The following is a 25,746-nucleotide window of genomic DNA, read 5'->3' as shown; positions in this document are numbered from 1 at the left end:
CACGGGCATAGCCAAAGCATCATCACCCAGCCTTGGGTGTTGGCAGATTCTCCCATCCACTTCTTTGCATATCCCCTGCTCAAGAGCAATGGTAAGGCTCCCCTCCCCTCCCACCACTGCACCTGGGGGCACCTCCACCTCATTCAGCCAGACTGGGGAAGACTCTTCATCTATCTATAGCCCAGACAGGTCTTTTTATCATTTATTTTATTGATTTCAGAGAGGAAGGGAGAGAGAGAGAAACGTCAATGATGAGAGAGAATCACTGATTGGCTGCAACCCAGGAATATGCCCTTGATCGGAATTGAACCCAGGACTCTTCAGTCCATAGGTCGATGCTCTATCCACTGAGTCAAACTGGCTAGGGCCCAGTCAAGTCTTTTGTTAGGTAAGTCTACGACCTTAACAGAAAGTGGTTGCCTAATGGAGATGCTAGATAGCCTTGTCAAATAAAATTATAACCAATAAAGAAGAAATATACATCATCTTTGTTATCATTAAACTGGGTGAAAGCTTTTTGTTCTCTATAGAGTTCTTAGGTTAATTGAGAATTTCCATTTTATTTAAAATATTTACCATATTTTTCCTTTCTTCCTTCCCTACTGCTACATCATCATCAGGACCCCACCAACACAAACTGATATGACTAACTGGTCTTATAACCTTCACTCTTTCTTTCCCCCAAACCGTGATAAGTATGATCAAAAGATCTTCCCCAAACATTAACCTCAACACATCACTTAACAATTCCTACTCAAGAACCCTTACCGACCCCTGTTGCTTGCAGGATAAGATCTGAATTCTGAAATTTAATATTCAAATTCCTCTATATTCCGTCATACCCCTCCCCCCAGGAGAAGTTACAAAGGATATCACCTGCAGAGTTCCAAAGACACTTCTATCATTAATTTAAAGTTCAAGACAGGAACTCAATGACTGTGGACATTCAAATATCCATGAACTCCTGGGAAGAAACTTGACATTGGGTGTTTCTCTTAGACTCCACCTCGGTCCTTTGATGTTCTCAAATACATTGAAATTAGTTATATGCAAGCCAATATAACTGACCACTATTGGATTTCTTCAGATGACAGCTTATTTGTCTGTCATTGTGAGACACTCTGCACACCCAGCAATGAACGTCCAGGCACATGACAGTAAGGGAGTGAAATAAGGAACAATAAATCAACATCAGAGGAAACACAAACCACGTCCTGACACTTGTAGGACAATGTGTTCTGCTGTGAGCACCAGAGAAAAAGAATGTGGGTGGTGGGAAGTAAGTCATATTAAGCCAGTAGATCAACAGAGGGAAAGTCCAACAAGAGAAACCAACAACACTGCATTTAACAATGACGAGAGGCTAAGTAGGTAGAGAATGCTGAGGAACAGAAATCAAGATCCTTGGAGGGGTTGAGGGCAAATCCATGCATCTCTCCTCCTCTTCTTCTAGAAGAGAACATTCAACTATACATCTACCACTCCTGACTAAGAGCAATAAAATCAACCTCTGAGACTTCCAGAATATGACCTTTTTTAAAAAGAAAATATCATAGCTTTTTCCTAAATTCTTGAAATCAATAAGTAACAGTAGTTCACATCTTTCCCTCACGGATCCTTCCTTGAAGGTCCCTGCATGAGCCTTGCCCACATCTCTAGCCGGTGTTGACCATACCATGCCAGGTTCTGACATCCTGAGCCTTCAGGAGATAAGGCTGAGGTTAAGCATCTTCTCAACTTGACTGCAAGTGCTTCCGTGACATGAATCATTAATTTTCCTTCATCTATATCTCTTCTCTTTTACCCTAGCATTCGGCCCTAGACTCTACTTGAGCCATATCAATCAGATTAGTTAATATCATTAAAATGTACTTATTTCATGGAAATTTGAAATTTTCTTTTTTTTAGATGTTTCTCTTATCTTTTATTTCCTCTATCACTCGTATTTTCCAAACAACCTTCTCTTTTGCAAGGGGGGCTATAATCACTCAGCAAATCCACTGCCCACACACACATAGAGCTGATTCTTACGTGTAGTGAATAAAATTGGCACTCTTTCTTCTACCTTTCCCTGAAGATTTGGGGATTTAAACTGAAACCAATGGCTGGCTCTGCTTCTTTGCAAGATCATTCTGCCTGTGTCTGTATGAATCTCCAATGGCCCTTTCTCATTTACCTTCTGAAATCTTTTAAATAATTTTTTTTTTTGCTTAATCGCTTCACTTCACCCAGCCCTAATGACCCCCTCTCCACCCTGATAAATCCTCTTCTGGATGATTAACCACCTTCACGAGTTAAGGACAAGCTTCAGTGTTGCCTACAGCCCACTTATAAGAAAATATGAGCTTCTACCTAAGCATGATCCGCTGTAATACCACTGTAATTTTCCCATTAAGTCTAAAGCTTATCAGTCTTCTCTCCTACACATTCTGGGCTTTTACTACCCCTTCCTCCCAGTCCTGCCACCCCACCCGCTTCGCTCCCCCACCCCAAGAAATGAACTGGTTTCCCCAGCAGGTTTAGTCTTGCATTGGCCAGCTTATTATTTCAATGTGATTATGAAGTTGCTGGGCTTGGACACACCGTTTATTAATTTTCCAGGCATTCACGCTGTCTCCCAGTTGAGTGTCGTGCATGTAGAAGTGCATATGTGTACCCATGATAACTAACACTCTGGAGTTTTAGTCACCGCTGGTGACTAAAAAGATGGGGGTCAAGGTTCATTTGTGTGACTAGAAAATCATAGTGTTAGAGGTCTAAGGAATGCTAGACTCCAGCCTTGACATTTCACAGCTTGGAAACAAAGATGGAGCAAGGTAGAAAGACTCGACCAGGGTCATGAAGCTAAGCAATAGGGAATTTGGGGCCACGGCTCAGAGTTGCCATGCCCCTGTTCATCAGGGCCCTTCCACTCATACAGGTCCCTCCTTGGGGGCTCCTATATGTGAGTGAGAACTCAGAATACTCACATACAATCAAAATGCATCACAGACCTGTGAACATGCATATGCTGAGAAGCCGGGGAGGGAGTGTGTGTGTGTGTAGCTTACAAAACAGAGAATGTGCTATTAAAATTAGAGTAAAACTGTTCTAATGAGATTGAATGAAAATCCAAAGAGAGCACACTCCCCCATCCTGCTCTCACTCCCCACTCCCCACCCCCAGCTCATTTTTTTAAAAAAGATGGATAGATTTCCACAGCACCTTGGAGTTGAGATGGCCACATGATTTTCCCTTGGTTCCAGCAATACAAAGTTACCCTTTAATTCCATGAAAATAGCTTTTTCACACGTCTATGCACATACAGTCACACACACATATGAAGCATTGGCAGCAGGTACTTTTAATTTGCTGGAAAATATTTCTAAGAAGTCAAACAGCTCCAGACCAATGGGCTTGCCCTCGATTGGCTAACCAGACTAGTTGAGGGACCTGATTGGTCCCCGATCCTAAGGACCGATAAGAACGGCTATAAAACCCCTGGGTGCAGCTCTTGGGCCCCCAGTTTGCAAAAGCCAGAGGTGCAAGCAGCAGCGACTGCAGCCACAGCAGCAGCAGCAGCAGCAGCAGCAGCAGAGGAAGCGTCAGCAGGAGCAGCATCAGCAGCAACAAAAAAAATCCTCATCGAATCCTCACCTAGGCTTTCAGTGTATCCAGATCCACATCTTCCCTCGAGCCGGGAGAGGGAAAGAGGAAAGGGGGGGAGGAAAAAAAAAAACCAAAAACTTAGCGGAAACTTCTCAGAGAATGCTCCAAAACTCAGCAGTGCTTCTGGTGCTGGTGATCAGTGCTTCTGCAACCCATGAGGCGGAGCAGAATGATTCTGTGAGCCCCAGGAAACCCCGGGTGGCAGCTCAGAACTCAGGTAAGCGGCAAACCCAGGACCGGTTTCTCCCCCAAAGAGCTGTCCTCATTTGCCTCTCGCTTTTGCAACGGTGTCTGTGCCGGCTGATCTTGATAATAAATGTGCTTCATGCCTGATGGCCCTAAACTGCCAGGGTAATCCAATAGCCTTAGGAAGTGGAGCTCCTTTGTTTAATAAATTGCACGCAACTAACGAAGAAGCTGGGCGCTCTGCTGAGGGTATTTCATTGCATAAGCCTAGCCTGATTGCCTGAAATCTGGCACGTACCCTCTTCGGCGGGGAGGGGGCGGGGAGAGGCTTGAATGTTGGCATGCTTCAAAGCGCTCTCTATACTTCCAGAAGCCGACGCTGATCTTAAGGTGAGACATGATTGGGCTGATGCCCCTCTTTCTTCACCCTTAAGACCCTGTAACTTGACTTCCCCACCCCTTCGGAGAGCACGCCGAAATCTCCCCCTGCAGATTGATTTACGGAGCCATAGCCCTCAAGTCTGACAAATCCCGAGCAGATTCAGAGACAACCCTACACATCCCACCCCCCACACTGCTCCTCCTCTTCCTCCCGGCTCGCTCGCTCTCGGGCTCCATTCAGGCGCCCATGCCGCCCTTGGCCAGCGAGCCCCTGGGAAAGCAGTATTTGTGAAACAGCAGCTGTATCTCCTAGGGAAGGTCTCGCTCTAGTCCTGACTCCGGGAGCAGTTCATCCTGTACTAGCTTGGCCTCCAAGGGAAGAGAGTGCTTAGGAAGCCGGCACCGGCACCTCTGCCTTTTGACTTTGCTCGGCTGCCTGGCTCCCCATTCATCGCTGCCTCGCTTCCCCCAACTGTCAGCAGAGCTGGGATCGCAGGTGTCCAAATGCTGCAGACGACGCTCCCCTCGCAAGAGCAGGTCCCTGCCGCGAGCAGGCTTTGCCTCACTTCCTTTTGTACTTAGTTGCTATAGAGATGCAGTGATTCACAATTCGAGCTTGCCTAAAACAATAGCAACCCTAATGCATATTAAAACTGCTCAAAGCAAAGTTATAATTTGAACCCGTGAAAATATATAATTAGGGAAATGACTTGTAACATCCCAGAGGCTGCGGGTGGTGGGAGGGGGAGGGGACGCCTAACCGAACCGTGCTTTTGATCTCGGAGGAGAATCCTGTGGCATGAAGGCTGCAGATCATTTCTCGCAGAGCTGCCTGCCAGAACACCCCCTTCTGGAGGAGAGAAATTACTTTTATGGGAGATCTTATCCAGAATGTAGAAAGCCTCATGCAAGTTCTTTGCGGTTTTCTTCCAGTCTTGCACAAGGGGTGCCTCGGCCTTTTTATTCCATACCTTTCTCTCTCTCTCTCTCTCTCTCTCTCTCTCTCTCTCTCTCTCTCTCTCTCTCTCTCTCAAAAAAAAAAAAAATGGCTTTTAATATGAGAGACATTGTGCATACCTCTAAGCACTGTCCTGTGGTGGGGGTGGGGGTGAAACATGGATGGCTCAAATTCCCATCTGCCAGTATGAAGGTAAGTTAAAAGCCCTAATTCGGAAGGGACTCCTGGCAAATTCTTCTCCGCCATTTAGACTAAAATTCCATCCTTATTACTCTGGAGTGCATCTTCGGGAGCCAAATGGACTCCCTGGCCCTTGCACCTCCTAACCCTGACCACCAGCCACGGCTTTGCCTCTCCTACTTGCAGGCTCTAAGTGATGCCCGTTGGCTCTGCAGAGCTGTTTCAAGCATCATGCATCCCACGGACTCCAACCTTCCTCTCCAGCCCCCCAAACTGTGGCAATGGTGAGGCCAGAGCATGTGGCCCAGAGGGAAAACACATTCCCTCTCCTTCAAGTGCCCTGGCTCTTATAAGCCAAAGGGATCCACCTGGCCCCTCCCTTTCTCACCACCCACCCCTCTTAAGGAGTCTATCTACTGGCCCATCACAGACACCTACTGTAAGTTCTTCTGACCCCATGTCCTTGAATGTTTCCACCGCACCAACTTGACCCATTGGAACCACCCTCTCGTCTGACTCAGATTGGACGGGCTTATCTTTTTCAGCTGAAGTGGTTCGCTGCCTCAACAGTGCTCTGCAGGTTGGCTGTGGGGCTTTTGCATGCCTGGAAAACTCCACCTGTGACACAGATGGGATGTATGACATCTGTAAATCCTTCTTGTACAGCGCTGCTAAATTTGACACTCAGGTAATAAGACCTTGACCCCTTACTCCCACTGGCTGCTTGTCTTTAACAGTGTGTTAGACTATTGTGCTTAGGAACCAGTCTTGTAGGGAACCAGCTCTCCTTCCTAGACTCCCCACTCTAAATTCTCATCTTCGATGTGTGTAGTACACACACACACACACACACACAATTTTTGGCCTGGATATAGGTTCTATAGAAGACATTCCCCACCCACTCTTAAGGCACGATTGTAACATGCTGACAGAGACTGTCTTATAAGGCAGGGTGCTTTATCAAGAGGAAATAAAAATATTCTTCTAACAAATAAGTTCTTCTCACTGCATGGTCTAGCATACTAACTACTAGTTTGTAGTTTGAGTTATCAAAGTGTCAATCCCAAGTATACAAAGCCATGTTATGGCTATTTTTAAGCTGCAGGGTGGTAGTTTATAGTTCCTCTCTTTTTTCCCCCTCTTGTCTCATTTTATTTCTATGGAGCTCCGTTTTCAAGGTAGTCTCAGATAGTAGGGACGTTTTTTCATCCTGGCCACGCACACAGTTTTCTCATTGCAAGGACATGCAGATGGCACAGGACAGTGCCAGGCGCCCCCTAAGTTCCACACATTGTAGGCCCTGTCCTCTCTTGTCAGCTCGAGCTAAAGGTTTTCCTCCGACCCCTTTCCTTGGCAGGGAAAAGCATTTGTCAAGGAGAGCTTGAAGTGCATCGCCAACGGGGTCACCGCCAAGGTCTTCCTCGCCATTCGGAGGTGCTCCACTTTCCAGAGGATGATTGCTGAGGTGCAGGAGGAGTGCTACAGCAAGCTGAACGTGTGCAGCATCGCCAAGCGGAACCCCGAAGCCATCACAGAAGTCGTGCAGCTCCCCAACCACTTCTCCAACAGGTACAAAACGAGTCTACTTTTTTTGCAATTAGGGTGGAAGAGGGAGTGGTTGGCTGGCAGAGCCAGACACAGAAGGGGGTTTAAATTGCCACAGTCATGCTCTTATTTTAGCTTGCAGTCTTCCCAGCTTTTGCAGGAAAAATGTGTTTGCGATTGGTTGTGACAGCTTAAGCAGGCTGGATTTTTTTTTATTTTTTTTTTACTGTTATAGGAAAAGTCTTTCCATGTAGCTAATAGAAAGCTTCATTTTCAGCAACCCTAGGTATATTTTCATGGTCAGTTTCTTGCCATAAGCCTGAAGGGAATGATGAAGTTTATGAAAACCAGCTTTTGAGACATCAAATTTGGCTGAATGACTATGCACAGTACAATTAGCCGTTATAAAAACTCTGGTCAAATGTCATAATGCAGTCCTTTAAGCCTGCATGCATTCTGAGTGAGCCCCACGCCCAATCAGATATTTCACTAGGTAGCCGAGAGCAAGCCATCTCACTTCCCCGGGACTGACATTTCCTTTGTGAAAAGTGAAGTGGCTAATCTAGATGATTCCCACGTTCCCTTCCAGGCCACTGTTATCCCGTTCCTCTAGTCCTAGATTTCCTGGAATGATGTCCCGGTGACTCCCCAGATTACATTCTCACCTTATGTGGCCCAAAGCCACTGAGCTGGTGATGCCTAAGCAGCGTGCTTTTCTGTGCCCCTGGCTCGGTCTTCACCAGCCAGTAGCGAACACCTAACACATGAGAGGGATGACATCCTCACTTCATGCCCTAGAACGTTCCCAGCAAGACCTGGGCTTCCTTGGGTGTGATCAAGTTAAGAGAGATACTGGCGGGGCTGGCATGGAGGGATGGTCCAGTTCAGTCTACTGCGATGCCCCGTTGGACTAAAACTTGACTCCCAATCCTGAAGTGCTATGATTCTTTGTCTCTCCAAACAAATCCTCACATATTCACAAAGATCAGTCCTATGCATGTCACTCCGACTACCTGGGAGCTAATGCGGACTTAACCTGATTAGTTTCCCAGCCAAGGGCTACCACCCTTCCTCAGACAGTGGCAACAGCCTACTCCTCTGGGGTTTCCCAGAGATTCAGGCACGTTCATAAGGGCAACTGGGAGGTGAGGAAAGGAGCTCCTTCGTTGGGAAAGGTTAAGCCCCTGACATTAAAACTTTGTAAAATTTCCGATTCACTCTTAACTACAGGTCAGTGCCCTTCAGAACCTGGTGTCGATTTATAAACATCCTTTGTTTGGTCCTTGAAAGCCACCGTGCCATGGGTCCTCACTGATTTCCTCAAGACAGGAAAAGCATATCCAGCATTGATCTCAGATGGCCTGTCTCTTTATATTGACTTCGGTCTTAAAATTCTCAGAGGAAGATTCTTATTACATCTGGGGGGGGGGGGGGGAAGAACCTGGCTAATTGCTGGAGACACCCTTCACCAGAGGGAAGAGAAATAAAGAGTGCTTAGTCTGACCTGGGGCTAGGGATAAAGGATGCTGTTTGTGTAGTAGCTGAGGGGTAGGAGTATGTTAGCAAAGCCATTATTATATATGTTGATCTTTAAGGACCTGATGACAATTCATGATCTATAATGTGGCATGTAACCAATTTGAGGCATTGCTAATCTATTTTAAGTGAGCATTGCCCTCCATGATGAAGGTAGAGGTCTATGGAAAGGAGGCACAGATTCTAGACGGTTGATCCTGACTATCTCAGAAGAGACCAGTAATCATTTTAATCGGGCCATTATTAGTTTCATTTAGTGCCTCATCTCATCACCCTTAGAAAATGGTCACATATCTTTCTTTAATCGTAGGGGAATCACAGGTATTAGGAAAGTGGGGCGAGGGATGGCCACTTCTGAAAGATCAGAACTTCCATGCAACTCTTACCTTTCTCCAATTATTTCACTTCAACTGGCTAATATTATTCCTGCTGAGAACTGTAGAGATTTCCGGTTCCATTCTGGGCTTGATTTGCTCTATTTAAGCTCCTCACTCTCCTGAAACATCCTGCTTTCCCAGCCTCTGTCCCACCATAGCTACACGCTAACTTATGCCAACTGGCACAGAATTGTGAAAGGAAGTAGTTACAGGTTCATTCCACCTTCCTGTGACTTATCTAGCCTGAGATTTGGGCCTGGGAGAATCCAAAAGCCTGTGACCGGACCAGGAGCCAGAACAAGGAAGTTTTCCATGAGAGAAATGCACTCGAAGAGAAAGGATAGCTGGGCTCAATTTGCAATCATGAGAGAAGCAAGTAAAATTGATTGGCAGGTTAGGCAGTGTGAGGCTGGGGAAGGAACTAGACCAGTCCACATCCAGAGTGGGAAAACGGACGACACTTCCAGCTCTCTAGGGCATGCATAGGGAACAGGAAACAGAAGAATAATATTGATCAAGGGAAACAAAGGACTATTTATAAACCCTCACACAGAGCGTTCCTAGGCAGTATGTGTGTATTTGGGTAAGCGGTGCTGAAACAGTAGCTATGGAGAATATCTGATCTTATTCTTTACGAAGGAAAAAAAAACTTAGTGATGGAATTTTTAAAGTAGGAAGGAAGAAACTTGCTTTAAAAAGTCATTCTAGGCTGGATGATCCAAACATTTAGCCCATCAAGTCTTTGTTGTAGATCCCCGCCACACCATAAAGGTGAAGAAAAAAAATCTTGATTCATTCTAACTCTTCCTGCAAAGGATGGGCCTTAGAGCTGTACTGTTTCGATTAAATTGAGACGGAACATACATATCAAATCACTAGAAACATTGCATGTCACAGCTGACAATGACCATAGACATTATCTAGGATTACTGCCTCATTTTACTGATTAAAGCACAGAGGCCCAGAGAGGGGAGTGACCTGCTGAAGGTCACACAGCTGGTAAATGACAAAGTTGGGCCTAGAACTCACATGGCCTTGAGCCAAGCTATTTGACTTCTGCTTCAAAAATGGCAGCCAGTAAGGCCTGCAGAATATATTCACCATCCAGAAATAGACTACCAAGCAGAACTGAATAAATCTGCCTCAGGGTGATCAACAATTAGATTTGTGTGCATTCTCTCCTCAGAGAGAAGACACATCTTACTTGATACAAGGTGGTGCTCAGTAAATATGTGACAGTTACTAAGTCAACTTTTCCTGGAGACACAATCTCTTCAATAATCTCACTTAGTGGCTATAGATAAGAAAGTTCTATCTCATTAACTCACATAGTCCCAGAGTTCAATGCTATATTCCAGCCCTAAATGGAGATGGCCAGGATTCACCTGCCGCTCGCTCTGGCAAATGGAGAGCCTGACAGATTTTCCACACTTGGAGGAGCTGCTATTGAAGCCATGAGCATCTTCTGTTCCAAGGAGCCCCCTTAGCCTGCCCTTGTTGAGCTAAAAAGGTCCAAGAGAGAAGCTAAGGGTAGATTTGGAGGGAGTCACTAAAAGCAACCAGGCTGGCAAGGGCCATCATCAAGAAACACCAAGCACAGATGAGACATCTGTGCTAGCAGAGGAAGCAACAGTAAAGGCAAGAGCAGGAGAAGGAGAGTGGGTTTGACAAAGTGGGGCCAGGGCCTCAAATAGGCAAGGCCAGCTACAGAAGCTGTGTTTCCTAACTGGTGTTAGAATTTTTCAGCCAAACAAGACTTTCAATGTTGATCTAAGCAAAGACCATCTTCTGCAGCTCATTTGGGAGGTCATTTGGTGTGAATCGTTCTTTCTAGAAGTGAAAGGGTAACTTCTAAGTTATCAAGTCCTTATTTGGGGGACAGGGGAGTAAGAATCAGAAACCTCATTCTCTATAATCTAATCACCCTGTGAACTCGACACAGAGATCCAGGGGACCCATGAGCTAGCAGAACCCACAAGTAAAGAGATGGCTGGGGACCTATGTGGTTATGTGGACTTCTGAAGCTATTGCTACAAAGTAGATTATTCTCAGTTTTTCCAAAACCATTTTTCTCCCCACTTCCCCATCCAAGTGAGCTCTGCTTTGACTCATGCGCTTTATCATTCAAAAGGGTAGAAAATGTGTTTCTGTGCCAGAGAATCCCAATTTTAACAACAGCTGGATCTAATCCAGCCTCCTGTGTGGGGTGGGGCCAGGACTGTGTCTGAAACCCAGACAGGACACTTCTCTTTTGGTCCCCAAATTCATTCTGCTCACTCACAGAAGGGTGACCGCTTTGCTTCATTACCCACATTCCACCCTATTTACTGTACATCCTTGAAAGGACCTCTCTGGGGGTTAAGTTATTCTGGAAAGATGTTTGATCCTGTGCTCTGTGAGGTGAGTTAAAAATAAACAGGTTTCTTTTCACGGAAGATCTTGTGGCCCCAGTGATGCTCAGGTTCCTCTGAGGAAAGGGTCTCCCCACATCAATACTTCAGATCACGGCCATCAGGACAGTCTCTTATTAGTGAACACAGAGCTAATGGGTTTTGACAACTGTCACTACCTCAACATGGAGCAAACGTATCCCAACTCAAATTTGAAAATAACTGATCTGTCTTCCCAAAGAACAGGGTAAATAATTTATATGTTGTAAATATCAGAGAGTTTAATCCTTTCTGAGCCATAATATTTAGCTGCAGTGTTTGGGATGCTTAAAGGACTTGCACCAAAGATGAAGTTAATCTATACCAAGCACAAGTCTGGGTAAAACTTTCCAGACCTACAGATAATTTTTCTTGTGAGAATCATGACTTATGGGAGAAAATTATATTTTTAAACCTCTGTTTCCTCTGTGGCCACAAAATTAAACCAACGAATCAACAGTGAATGGGCAATATTGCCTTATGATACTGGCACATGAGGAGTATAAAGAAAAGAACAAAACCCCTGCCTTCAATAAGGTTAGAGCCTACACAGGAAAACAAAACTATCAAATGCTGACCTGTGTGATGCTAACCAAATATCTATAAAATGTCAAAAAAAGGAAGAGGCCAGCTAAGGCTAGACCAGTGAGAGGAGGTTTCCTGGGATTAGTGAAGCATGAACCACTGAAGACCACTAATCTTTCCATGTAAATAGTCTCGTTGCCTGGAATTTGGCCCTCTCACTACAGTATACCTTTGGAGAACAAGGACACTGAAGACAGGAGGTTCCTTTAAAGACAGAAGTTTATACAGCAGGAAGGCCGGGGAGCGGGGGGGGGGGGGGGGGGGCGGGGTAAGAGATCAACCGAAGGACTTGTATGCATGCATATAAGCATAACCAATGGACATAAGACATTGGGGGGTAGGGGAGGCCAGGGGATTGTCAAGGGCGGGGGGGAAAAAAAAGGAGACATATGTAATACTCTTTGTAATACTTTAAGCAATAAAAAAATAAAATAAAATAAGATAGTTTAGTCTGAATATGTATTCATATGCCCATACACCTGAGCATACACCACCAAGAAAAAGGAAAATAGCAAAGAGGCATCAAAATAACTGCAAATTTATGTGCAGTCTATTTTTTTTATTTCCTTTTTAGTTTTATTTTTATTGAATTTATTGGGGTGACATTAGATGATAAAATTATAGAGTTTTCAGGTGCACAGTTCTATAACAATTCATCTGTACCTTGTATTGTGTGTTTACCACCCCAAGTCAAGTCTCCTTCCATCACCTTTTTTCCCTCCCATACTCTTCTACCTTCCCACACACCCCATCCCCTGTGGTAATTACCATGCTGCTGTCTGTGTATATGAGTTTTTTTGGTTTTCTCCTTAATCCCTTCACCTTCATGACAGCTTTGATGGACCTGAAGAGTATGTATTACGCTACGCAAAATGAGCCAGTCAGAGAAAGACAAGTATCATATGATTTCACTCATATGTGGAATCTAAAGAACAAAATAAACTAACAAGCAAAATAGAAACAGACTCACAGATAGAGAACAGACTGACGGCTGTCAGAGTGGAGGGGTGTTGTGGGGCTGGGTGAAAAAGGTGAAGGATTCGCAATGACTATTAATATGTGTCGAGTGTTGGCTTACCTCCTGATATTTGTTGAAGTCCTGCTTCTACCATAAACCCAGTGTGTGACCTTGGACAAGTCACTTCAGCTGTCCCACCTTAGTTTCTTCTCTGTAAAATGAGATGATTAAATAGTCACTAAATGATCTTGACAACCCCGTCTAGCTCTATAATTATTTCTCAAACTTTTACACATTGTCGTCAGCCTACTATCCAAAGTAAACTCCCTGAGCTCTAAACTTGAAGATAGACCTGTCTTGCATTGTGTTGTAAATCCAGGAAGCACTCAAACTAATAAGACACTGCACAAAGATTAGAGGCCAAGGTGACGATCAGTGGGTAAACTATTTGGGTTCACATGGCCTGGCCATTTGGGATGGGTGTTGGCTGGAGCCCCGATGAAAGCCCATTTGCCTTGTTCTCACTGAATGGCCATTTCCTGCATTCTCTTTCCCAATGCAGATACTATAACAGACTTGTCCGAAGCCTACTGGAATGTGATGGAGACACTGTTAGCACAATCAGAGACAGCCTGATGGAGAAAATCGGGCCCAACATGGCCAGCCTCTTTCACATCCTGCAGACGGATCACTGTGCCCAAACACACCCACGAGCTGACTTCAACAGGAGGCGCACCAATGAGCCACAGAAGCTGAAAGTCCTCCTCAGGAACCTCCGAGGTGAGGTGACCTCTCCCTCCCACATCAAACGCACCTCGCCAGAGAGTGCATGACCAGGGAGTGGTGTGCACAACCTCACCAAACTAGTGTCATTTAAGGGTGTTCACACACCAACTTTGAGTGTACTGTGCCTGGTTTGATTTTTTTAAGTAGTTCCTATTTTCTAGCCCCCTTAAAGAAAAATTGCATGAAACTAGGCTTCTGTAACCAATATCCCAACATTCCTCGATGGCAGCATTCCCACCAGCAGAATATGTGTGATCTTTCTGCCTCTCCTCAGGAGAAAAAAAACCCTCTTTTATCACTTTCCTCTACCATGTCTTTTCCCAGCTCCCCTCAAAACTACTCTCAAACACAAAACGTTCATGTAATTCCCCTGTCCTTGTAATTTGAAGATGTGGAGCCCTTTAGAATGGTTGCCCCAGTAGAGTTAGCTGATAAGAAGCAACTTAATTTAAATGCATGTCTTAAATGCTCATAAAGATGTTAAATGGAATTCGTGTTATGAATCTGTGCTGGCCATGGACGAATATGAATGTCATGTTTGAATTCTTGATCTCTCATGAGCTAGTGTCTTATGGTCTTGATCCTCCAATGTCTAAGTTCCTTTCCAATACATTTACCAAATTGCTCAAGCCTGGCTCTCCAACCAGGCTTTGAGCCTGCCTCTTCTTGCATCTAATGAAAAACAAAAAGCTAACATCTTTATGTACTGTAACTGCTCAGAGCTTTAAAGTATCTTTAACAATTGTCTTAAAACCAGAGAATCTTAAGGTCTAACTGTGGAATATAAATAGCTGAAAACTAATGTACTGTACATAAATTTCCAGAGGACTCTGCTTAAACAAAGCAGTATATAATAACTTTATTGCATATAGATTTAGTTTTGTAACTTAGCTTTATTTTTCTTTTCCTGGGAATGGAATAACTATCTCACTTCCAGATATCCACATAAATGCTCCTTGTGGCCTTTTTTATAACTAAGGGGGTAGAAGTAGTTTTTGTCAACATCAAAACTTAAGATGGGCCTGTATGAGATAGGAAAAACCAACAGGTTTATCTGAAGGACCCCAGGTAAGATGTTAATCTCCCAGCCCACCTCAACTCAGAGGCTACTCTTGACTTAGACCTATCCTGAAACAGCTCTGTCACATCCAACTGGGAATGACAGGAACCAAAAAGAGCATCCCTTTGGCTTGGACCACTAAGAGTGTGAGAAGGCCTACTATACCTTGGGACGTGGCAGTTCTTTCCTCACCACCTTTCATCAGTGCCTAGTACTCAGGCAAACTGTTGCTGAGGTGGGAGACTTTCCATGAAATCGATCAGGAATGAGTCAATGAGCCTTTGGGTATTCAGTTTGGGGGACTTGGGGCTGAGGGGGTATAAATAACCCTGGGCTGTCCTGTCCAGCCTTAATAGACTCCTCTTACATTTTTGTCCTGTAGCACGCTGCCTGCCAAAGTAGTCCTGGCAGCTGGGCCATCTCTGTAGGATTGCCAATAAATAAATAAATAAATAAAAGAGAGAAAGAGAGAGCGAGAGAGAGAGAGAGAGGGAAAAAAAGAGCTGGTGGTTGGATCGTTTCTGCCGTGATGTTTACAAGATGGCGGCCACCAAAGCCAAATGATTAACCTATCTATGAACAACAGTAGTTTCTCAGGGTCACTGTCCTTGAACCCAACAGTCCCTCATGAACGTCACTGCCCACCAAAGGTCAATGTTGAGAGAGGAGGAGGGTGGACGGGTAGGACTGTAAGGGCCACTCCAAACTCGCTTAGGTAGAAACTATTGGTGCTTGACTCTCACTAGGCTAAACTCAAGATTTGACCAAATCAAGTGATAAGGATCCTGGTGGGAGGAGGGAGGGAACATCTCCAGAAAAATGAAAAGCAATACAACTTTACCATAAAGCCTTTAAAACCAGTAACGTGCTGCTCAAGGACCAAGAACGATTGCAGCAGACCCAGCAGCAGCAGCACAAGCATTGCTGCCTTTGTCCCCACACAGCCTCTAAGCGTGCTGACATCAGATTGTTAAGAGCATTTTTATACTCAGAACTGCCCTATCCCCAGGTCCCCAAACATATGGACACTGCCTTAGCCTCTTGGAAATCAGGTAGACCGTACTCTAAGTTGACTCTCCCCCTCCCACCCTCCCGTGCCCCCTAACCCCAGGTAACACTGACTTCTCCAAAACAGAAAAGCTCTTAAAGTGTGTGTGTTGTGTCCATTTCGCAAACCCACAAAACCAGGACCCCAATGCGACAAGTAGTATATGAGTATTCCTAGCAAAATTCTCTCTTCAGTCCAGTACATTCTCTTTTTTTGCTGTGACCTCTTCACACCGTGGTACCCACCCCCTTTTCTCCCCACAGTGATATTTATGTATGTATTTATAATACATATATCTACACATCCAGAAAGAAGCAGTTCTCACAATGTTGCTAGTTTTTTGCTTCTCTTTCCCCATCCCAGTCGCCCTAACTTTCCCTGAAACCTCCCAAGCTTCATCCTGTGTTTCCTGCAGAGTGATTCGGGCTGACCTAGACCAGTTTGCATGATTCTTCTATTGTGATTTGGTTGCACTTTAGACATTTTTGTGCCATTATATTTGCATTATGTATTTATAATTTAAATGATATTTAGGTTTTCAGCTGAGTACTGGAATAAACAGTGAGCATATCTGGTATATGTCATTATTTATTGTTAAATTACATTTTTAAGCTCCATGTGCATATAAAGGTTATGAAACATATCATGGTAATGACAGATGCAAGTTATTTTATTTGCTTATTTTTATAATTAAAGATGCCATAGCATAATATGAAACCTTTGGTGAATTCCTTCAAAGATAAAAATAATAATAAAGTGTTACGTTTCATTGTTTTTTTTCCCCCAATGTCTTTCATTGTTATTCTTTAAAAACTTCTTGAATGAGACTTTCTGAACACAAAGTTAATGGCTGATTGGTTTCTTAAAATTCACCAATTGACACTAAAATATCAATATGCAAATGAACATAGTTTAAAATCAACATCTTCCAAATTCCCTTAAAATCATTTAGTGGCTCCTATTACCCTCACAGTAAAATTGCAACCCAAATTCTTTACAAGCTCAGAAGAAGCTTATGGTCTGGACATTGCTCAGTGCACCAGCCTCAAGGCTCACCTTTCCTCCCATTTAATGAACTCTATACACTAGGCGTGCAGTTCTAGAAAAGGTTCCCTCCCTCTCCTTCCAGGCCTTTATTGAGGCTGTCCTTGCTTTCTAGAGAGCCTTGGCCTCCACCCTCCACCTAGACTGGAAGCACCTTTGCCTGCTCACCAATGTGTTCCCAGCACTGAAACAGCGCCCAGACTGCAGGATACTCTCAATAATTTAAAGGAATGATTCAGAAAGAGTTGAAAGAAGGGACCATTGAACCAGTGTGACCAGGGAGGCAGATAGCTCAGTGATGACAAGCATCAAGCTCCCGGGTCAGACTTCGGGGATTTGAATTCTGGCTCTGCCGCTTATGAACTGCATGATGTCAGATGAGTTATTTAATCTTGAAATACATCAGTTTCTTCCTCTGTAAAATGAGGAGAGTGATAACCATCCAAAAGGTATCAGAAGGAGATAAAATAAATGAAGTGCTTACAACATGTCCAATAAGCGATAATGCTCAATACGTGTTAGTTGGCTCATCATCACAAGTAGAGGGATGAGAGCAAAAGGAGAGGAATGGGGAAAGCGTTCACACCAGAATGACAGCTAGCTGGGTCTGAAGGATGGTTACAAATGGTTACACAAAAAATGGGAGCCTTCTCTGGTGAGGTTTTTTTCAACCAGGGTGTGTTTTTCTAATGAGTGGATTAATTAGTGGATCATAATTGGGTGGATTTCCCCCATATTTAATATTCAAATGGGGACATTTTTCTCAATATCATTCATTCCTAGCAGCTCCACATTGCATTTCCCCATGTTCAGGTATGCACAGGACAGTTAACAAATACTACAAGAGATATCACTCAGAGGCTAAAAACGTATTGCACTTGCTTTTCTCTGACCTGGCCAAGGGAATGAGTGCATTTATTTCATTAAGACCTTTCATCCTCAACATTCTGCAATAATATCTATTTATGCAGAGAGGTTATATATTACACTATAGAGTGGTGTTTAAGCATGTAGACCTGGGATGTCCATGAACTGAATTCAAATTCTCATTCTTTAACTATCTCTGTGGCCTTGGGCCAAGTGTCTGATATCTTCATACATTAGTGTTTTATTTTACCTATGCAAATATGTCCATGAAACCTATGCAAATATGTCCATGAAACCTATGCAAATATGTCCATGAAACCTATGCAAATATGTCCATGAAACCTATGCAAATATGTCCATGAAACCTATGCAAATATGTCCATGAAACCTATGCAAATATGTCCATGAAACCTATGCAAATATGTCCATGAAACAGAGATAAGTAATAGGTCCTACCTACTAGACGGGTGTGAGCACTGAGTTCTATATAAAGCATGTAAAACAGTTTTTAGCACATAGCAAGTGCCCCCACTTAGTATTTATTGAGCACTCAACGAATGTAACTATTCCCATTTACATAAATACTATCAGCATCACTTAGATTCTACTCCCATCCCTGACATGGGTCTTGAAGTACCATTTTGGATGAAGGTTTTGGCTCTTTTTCCTTTTGTAAATCACTAAACATTACTTCTTAATCAAGATTTTATGAATTGGAATGATAAAATATTGCAATTTACCAAAAATGAAAAATTATAATATATGAACACCTGCATCCCATCACCAAGCTGAAGAACTAAAAATAGCACAGATAGGAGAGTCTCTGTGTGCACCTCCCGGAACCCATTCACACATTAGCAGCCTAAACCAGTGGTTCTCAACCTTGGCTGCACATTAGAATCACCTGGGAATCTTTTTAAAATCCTGATGTCTGGGCCTCATCCTCCGGAAATTGTTTCTTTGTTACTAATGTTGTGGCCCCACCCCATAACAAAGAAACAGAATTTCTGGAGGATGAGGCCCAGAAATCGGGATTTTAAAAAAGATTCCCAGGTGATTCTAATGTGCAGCCAAAGTTGAGAACCACTGGCCTAAACGGTTTTGAAAAGCCATAAAGGTAAAGAATTTCTCAAATTACTGAAATACACTTAAAAAAATTTTTTTAACTATATATCAGCCTTCCAAAAATTTCTATCAGCTTTTCAAAAAACATTATGGAATGGTCTGTGAATCTGTGATATAAGAGAATAAAGAAAGATTGGTCACCCTTCCCTTGGAGCCCACAAAAATGCTATAAGAGCTTTCAGCATAGCTCCTGAATCAGTGCTACTCAGATTTACCCAGCATACAAATCACCTGGGAATCTCAATGAAATGATTCAGTACCTCTGGTCGACGCCCAAGAGTCTGCACGTCTAGCATGCTCCCAGGTGATGCTGATGCTGATGAAGGATGCTTTGGGTAGCAAGGTTCCAGCTGTTTCAACATGACTGGACCAGTTTCTCAATCCTAGAGACCTTCACAGCGCCACTACAAGAGTGTTGCTAAAGTGCAACCAGGATCATTTCACTTCCTTGCTCTTGTAGCTCCCCACTGCCTAGATTCTAGGCAGAACCTGTGGGTCACGACCCCTTTGGGGGCCGAACGATCCTTTCACAGGGGTCGCCTAAGACCATCGGAAAACACATATATAATTACATATTGTTTACAGTAGCAAAATTACAGTATGAAGTAGCAACGAAAATAATTTTATGGTTGGGGGGTCACCACAACATGAGGAAATGTATTAAAGGGTCGTGGCATTAGGAAGGTTAAGAACCACTGGCCTAGAAGAAAATATCAAACATCCTGACTTCAAATGTAAGCCCCTGAAAAGCTGGGCCCATCTCTCCAGCATGCACCATTGATTCTGTTAATGTTAACTTCTCATTTTTCCCACAAAGACACCATGACTATTTCTGCCTCATTACCTTCATATGTTATCTTCACATTTATCATTCAGAATATTCTTCTGCCCAATCCCTTTTCTTTCACCAAAGCCTGTATCACCTGGGAAGCCTTATCCAACATGGCCCAGCTTATAGCAAATTGCACTGCAGACTGCTTGTAAGGAGAGAGGATTTAGTAATTCCTATATGCCCAGTCCTTAGCACAAAGCTGTCATGTACTAAGCATTTGTGAATGAAGGGAAGGAAAGAAGGAAGGAAGGAAGGAAGGAAGGAAGGAAGGAAGGAAGGAAGGAAGGAAGGAAGGAAGGAAGGAAGGAAGGAAATCTTTCCACCATCAACAACTAATCCATAACTTTTCCTCCAGTAGGATGCTGGGGGATGGAGGGTATGTTGCCATAGTGAATAGAGAAACTAACTCCAGGTGCCATTTCAGTATCCTTAAGTCTTCCAGCTTGTAACAAGACCATGTTAGCTATATTTCTTTCGATCACTAGCCCTGATAAATCTGTACACTTGCTGTTACTTTCTCCTTGTAACCTGAGAAACAAAAGAATCATCAACAAACATGTTTAGATATTTGCTAAGTCTGTGTAAGGCATCAGACTAGAGCTGAACCCAGAAGGAATATGACCATCTGCAAAGTAAGCTACTTCATGTTTTCTTGTTTCTTGTATCTTCAGTTATTTGGTAATGTAGTTATTATAATACCCATGAGTTCACTACTTTTGCCCTATACTAAAGCTCCACCATGCATTGCATTCCTTAGGTTCCATTGATTTTTTTTATTTATGAGAGAGAGAGAGAGAGAGAGAGAGAGAGAGAGAGAGAGAGGAAGAGAGGGAGAAAAACAATGATTTGTGGTTCCACTTTTTTATGCATTCATTGGTTGATTCTTATATGTGCCCTGACTGGGGATCAAACCTACAATCTTGACATTTCGGGACAGTGCTCTAACCAACTGAGCTACCGGCCAGGGCTGGTCCTTTTATTCTTTTACCCCAGAGAAGAACTTGAGGGCCAGAGTGAATTATTGGCTAAGCCACGCTACTGTAAATTACAAAGAGCAACATACATCACTCCATTTTGCAAAGAACTAATCAAAGCCCAATTATTGAATAAGTATCGATTGAAGACCCATGTGTTACTGGACACTGTAGCTGGAGGCACCATGCAGCAGGTTTGAACTCATAATTCAAACCCTTGCTCACCAACTAAATGCATTTCTGCTCCCCACTCTGTATTAAGGGATTTGTGGCTTCCAGTTGAGGACAGAATGTTATTCTTAACTCCAGCACAGTTAAGTCACAATGCAGGTGTACTCCGCTGTAGAAAAACAGATACACTATAGGCCCCATAAGAGACTATTGGTGATTCCAGCATTTGGTCAAAATCTTGGAACCAATTCTAATGACAGCCTACTCACCCATTTTGGGATTTCTTAAAAGTACAGTCACTGCAGGCCATGGCTCACTCCCTCCACACTGCCTGAGCTCCTCTCCACTCCATCCCCTATCCATTAGAAGACTGTTAGGATGAATTATTTGGAAATCTTGCAGCTTGCTAATCTCTTCATGCCTTATATCCTGGTCATCAAAAGTCACTACTCAAGATCTAAGCCTCTCTAACATTGAGTCCCTCCTGTCCACAAACTCTCATAGTGTGTTGCTTTATGTCCCGTCCTGTGTCAACCTCCTACTGTTCTCCTTCTTCCAAACTCTGCCCATTCCAGGGTAAATACAGCCTACTGTATCTTCACCCTCTCTTTCACTGTCACCTTCAGTTTCTTGTCTTAATTGAACTCTAGTTCCTCAGAGAACATTGTCCCCTGCAATCTTCCCAAATGGTTGCTACCTTTTCCAAATTTCAAGTTGGTGAGTGGGATTCACATGCTTCTTTCTCCCATTGCTGCTCCAGACGATGATTCTGCCACTGTTCTATAAAACTTCTAACCAACTGAGGCTTAAGCTAATATGATCTGAATGTTTTGATTTCTCTCCCCTCCCCCATAAAACATTTATAGGCTAAAATATTAATTCCTAAAGTTATGGAATCAGGAGGTAGCACCTTTGAGAGGTGATTAGGTCATGACGGTGGAGCCCTCATGAATGGGATTAGTGTCCTTATAAGAGAGATTCCAGTTTCCCCACCTCTTCCACTATATGAGCACCCAGTGAGAAGATGGCCAGCTATGAACCAGAAAATGGCCCTTTACCAGACACCAAGTCTGCCAGCAGCCTTCCAGCCTCCAGAACTGTGAGAAATAAATTTCTGTTGTTTATAAGCCACCTAGTCTTTGGTATTCTGTTATAGCCCCCGCTAAGGGATTAAGACATAGGCCATCTGGCTATACCAGTTTCCTCCTATCTTTAGCGCTGTGTCTAGCCCCAAATTACCTTGGAATGATATGGACAGGCATTGCCTCTCATTTATCGATGCTGTTGGTAACAAACTCATGGTTTCCCTTATCCTCTCAAGTCATATCATCAGTCTGGATAAATTCAACATTCATGGGAATGCTTCATCCCAGTCTCAAACTCTTACTCCTTCCTCAGACCCACCGGATATGCACACCTTGGAATCAGCACATCACAATAGTATGGCTTTGCATGGATTACTCTGACTTGTCATTATCTATATCAGACCAGTTAAATATGTCGAATATTATCCTTTTCTGAAACTGGTATAATTCTGAAATCTTATATCCAAAATTTCTTCCAACTGCAACACCCTTTCTCTTGCAGCTCTTGGATTCATTCATTTGTACTACACCAGTTCTTTAACCTTACTCCAGCCTCCATGCCCTTGACCCCTCTACATTCTTTTGATCTTTTTTTAAAAAGCTTTTATTTCATTATTTTTAGAGAGAGAGAAGGCGGGGCAGAGAAAGAGACAGGGACAGAGACAGACCTGCAACCTTGGCATAACAGGATGACACTCTAACCTACTGAGCTACCCAGCCAGGGACCTCCTGATCTTTCAAATCCCTCCTATCATTATTCTCTCCCTGCCTAGCCTTGAACCCATGGTTAATCACTTCAACTCTGCAATCGCATTGCCCTCAAATAGCTTGCCCCATCAATCTTCTGTCACATTCAACTGGAAAAATCCCAACCCTGGAGTCTGCCTTCTCAGCTAGAGAAAAAAATGTCATAAAGCCATACACAAATTAGGTGTCACATAAAATCTGGCAGCTTCAAGCTCAACAGGACCCTCAGTGCTGCCTGGAATTCTTCTTATCCATCCCTGTTCAGCTCCCTTTTCCACTCACCATAGCAATAATTAAAACCTTCTTCAATCCATTCAAACCTCCCACCCTCCCACCTATAAGGCCCAGCTGAAAATGTTGCCTCCTACTGCAGACAAAATAGAAACCATCACATGGGAGCTCCCTCAATCCTCTATCATCATCCCCATCCGCACCATCCTTTCTTATTTTTCCTGCCACAAAGCAGGCAGAATTTCTCTTCCTGTCTCAGGATAACAAACTGTCTTGAGTTCTACATCCCAACCATTTCCCACACCATGCAGGATCTCTGGCCTTCAGGTGTTCCTCTCCTACCTCAGCAGCCTCTCCCTCGCTGCTTTCGCTCAGAGTCATCTCGTGTTTCAGTTACTACCCTATTTTTCTCATCACTTCATAATCAATCTTCTTTAAAGAGAGGTCTGCATGTATTTTTGCATTTTCTTACCTTCCGTTCACTCTTTAACTCTTTAGAATCTGGCATCCACCTTCACTGAAATGACTCTAAACTGGGCAAAAATATCTCTTGTTAAATCCAAAATCCTTATTTTATGTGATTAATCTGCACCGTTTGGCACTGAAGAACATCTGTCCTCAAAAGAACTTCCATAACAATGCTTTTTCTTTCTATAAATGCTCCATCTCGGCCTCTACTTCCTCTTCCCATCCCTTAACTACTGGAATTCCCCAGCTCTCTGTCCTGGCCCTTCTTTTCTTCTCACTTTATATACTCTTCTTTCGAAGTATAATCTACTCCTAGATTGCAACTCCTATTTATTTGTTAAGAATTCCAAAACTCTGTATTTTCCTTGAACACTCTATTGAGCTTTAGATACACATATCCAACTGGATACTTCCACTCTGATGTATGATAGCCACAAAGAACATAACATATCCAAAACTGAATTCTTCACACTCCTTCATTCTCAAAGAGACCGGTTCCTCTTCTGTGTTCCCAAACTCAATCCCTTCCTCTTTATCTAAAATTCATAAAACATATCCTTGGGTGAAGATAGAATAGGAATAAGAATAAGAATAAGAATAAGAATAAGAATAAGAATAAGAATAAGAATAAGAATAAGAATAAGAACAAAGGATGAGGAATAGGAGGAGGAGGAGGAGGAGGAGGAGGAGGAGGAGGAGGAGGAGGAGAGCTATTTCCAGTTTTGATCAGTGTTAGAAGAAGAAAAGAGTCAAACACTACTGATAGGAATGCAAAATGGAGTACCTTTTGGGGAATATTCTATCAATACCTGTACAATGTCTTAAAGTTTTACAAAGCCTTTAAGCTACAAATTACATATATAGAAATGTAGCACAAGAAAATATACAACATTTTACTATGGAGATATTTATCACAAAAACTTTTCTGTTACCAAATTAACAAAAAATATATATACAATAGTGTGATTAAAGAATATTTAGTCACTAAATATTTAGTCCCTAAAAAGGATACAAAGCATAAGAAAAGGTTTGAAAATATAAGTGAAAAAGGAATAGCAAAATGCATATGTTTATGACCTCATTTTTTAATGCATATATAGGATTAAAAGATTACATAATAAAAAGGTTGATAGTGATTGTTTTAGTTTCATAGACTTACTTGCCATTAGACTTTGTTTTGGGGGGAGGGTGTAAAATAATTTTTAGTATTTTTGCAATGCATTATTTCTATAAGACAAAAATAAAAAAAATTTAAATCAACATTAAAAAGCAGGCCTTAAACAAATTATTCACTTATTACTGTAAAACTATTCTATGTTGACCTTAAAGTATCCATAATATTAATATCATGTTCTCACTACATATATTTATATAAATGGCCTCTTTAACATAGCCAGCTCCCTTGATATATTTAATTACCAGCTGCTCATATATAAATCCAATAATTTTAACATTTAAGAGAGATGTGTGTTTTTCAAGAAAACTGCTGAGTCACACAACTCAAGGTCAAGGTAGTTTATACATCATGCAACATCATTATCCAGATCCTACTAACTGCCAGGTTCTTTGCTCATCACAGTCCAGGAATATTAACCCCTTTCACCCCTACAAAATAATAACAGTTCATAATTTGTTCTTAATTTGTATGCGTGCAAAGCACTTCTTACCAGGGTACAAGTCTGCTGTTCCTTTCCATATGATGATGAAGCTGTTTTCCCAAAAGGGAAAATAGATCCACACCTGCTCTTCACCCCTCCTCACTCTCTCTCTGGCTATGACCATTGCCAAGGCAGCTTGCTTTCAGGGAGGTTCTGCCTGTGCTCAGGAAACAGGGAGAAACCAGCTGTCCCGCTTTCAATCAACCCATTCCTCACTCTTCATTATGCTGCTGAATAATAAACTATTCTAATATTCGAATGTACTAGAATTGCTTGCCTTTTTAGACTCTAGAGGGGAAATAGCAGACCTGGAAGTGAAATTTTACAGCACCCAAGGCCACTCTGTCACAAACTGTCAGAGAAACAAAGCATGGGGGTTTCCAACACCCCAGTCAGGACATATGGTTTGACGGGTGGGGTATGAAGTCAGTAAAGGACATTGGGAATCTGCATATCTCATAAAATCTGGTCTATAAGGTTGTCACAACCCAAAGGACTACTCATACCCCATCCCCACACCATCCATCTTTTAGGAACATTCAAAGAAGTAGAATTAGCACCAGCAAAGGCTCTGAGGATCCTGCCAGCTGCAGTAGCACCACATTCCCAGCTCAGCACTTTGCCTTTCCTGCAAAAGCCCTGCTCTGCCAGCACACGCCCTTGGCCTCAGGCTCAGTGGCTGTGGCATCAGTGTATATAATCCTCTACGCAACCTCTCTTGAACCCTCTGACCCTTCTCAGCAAGTCCTGCTGGGCTCCCAAGAAGGCCAATCCTGACCATCTCTACCTTCTATTTCCTTTCCTAACTTAGTAACTCCCTCCCTGTGCCCCTGGAAGATCAACACATTCTATAGCTTAACTGTTTTT

At 43.0% G+C, this 25,746-nt stretch overlaps 1 protein-coding gene across 1 annotated transcript; it reads left to right on the top strand.

Annotated features, from left to right (window-relative positions):
* The first annotated feature begins 3,514 nt into the window (after window positions 1-3,514).
* On the top strand, window positions 3,515-16,434 carry STC1 (stanniocalcin 1). The gene is made up of 4 exons (XM_036314731.1): window positions 3,515-3,865; window positions 5,899-6,041; window positions 6,711-6,922; window positions 13,346-16,434. The coding sequence occupies exons 1-4, from the start codon at window positions 3,748-3,750 to the stop codon at window positions 13,614-13,616; spliced, it is 744 nt and encodes a 247-aa protein (XP_036170624.1). The 5' UTR covers window positions 3,515-3,747; the 3' UTR covers window positions 13,617-16,434.
* Window positions 16,435-25,746: the final 9,312 nt, after the last annotated feature.

The sequence above is a fragment of the Myotis myotis genome, unplaced genomic scaffold, assembly GCF_014108235.1.
Source record: "Myotis myotis isolate mMyoMyo1 unplaced genomic scaffold, mMyoMyo1.p scaffold_m19_p_6, whole genome shotgun sequence".
In the NCBI taxonomy this organism is placed as follows: domain Eukaryota; kingdom Metazoa; phylum Chordata; class Mammalia; order Chiroptera; family Vespertilionidae; genus Myotis; species Myotis myotis.
This window is presented reverse-complemented; position numbering and strand designations above follow the sequence as displayed.

Excerpts from the sequence above, each read along its gene's own strand:
- STC1 (XM_036314731.1), top strand. The coding sequence starts at position 3,748 with ATGCTCCAAAACTCAGCAGTGCTTCTGGTGCTGGTGATCAGTGCTTCT. Across the intron at positions 3,866-5,898 it reads GGTGGCAGCTCAGAACTCAG|CTGAAGTGGTTCGCTGCCTC; the intron begins GTAAGCGGCAAA and ends TATCTTTTTCAG. Across the intron at positions 6,923-13,345 it reads CCCAACCACTTCTCCAACAG|ATACTATAACAGACTTGTCC; the intron begins GTACAAAACGAG and ends TTCCCAATGCAG.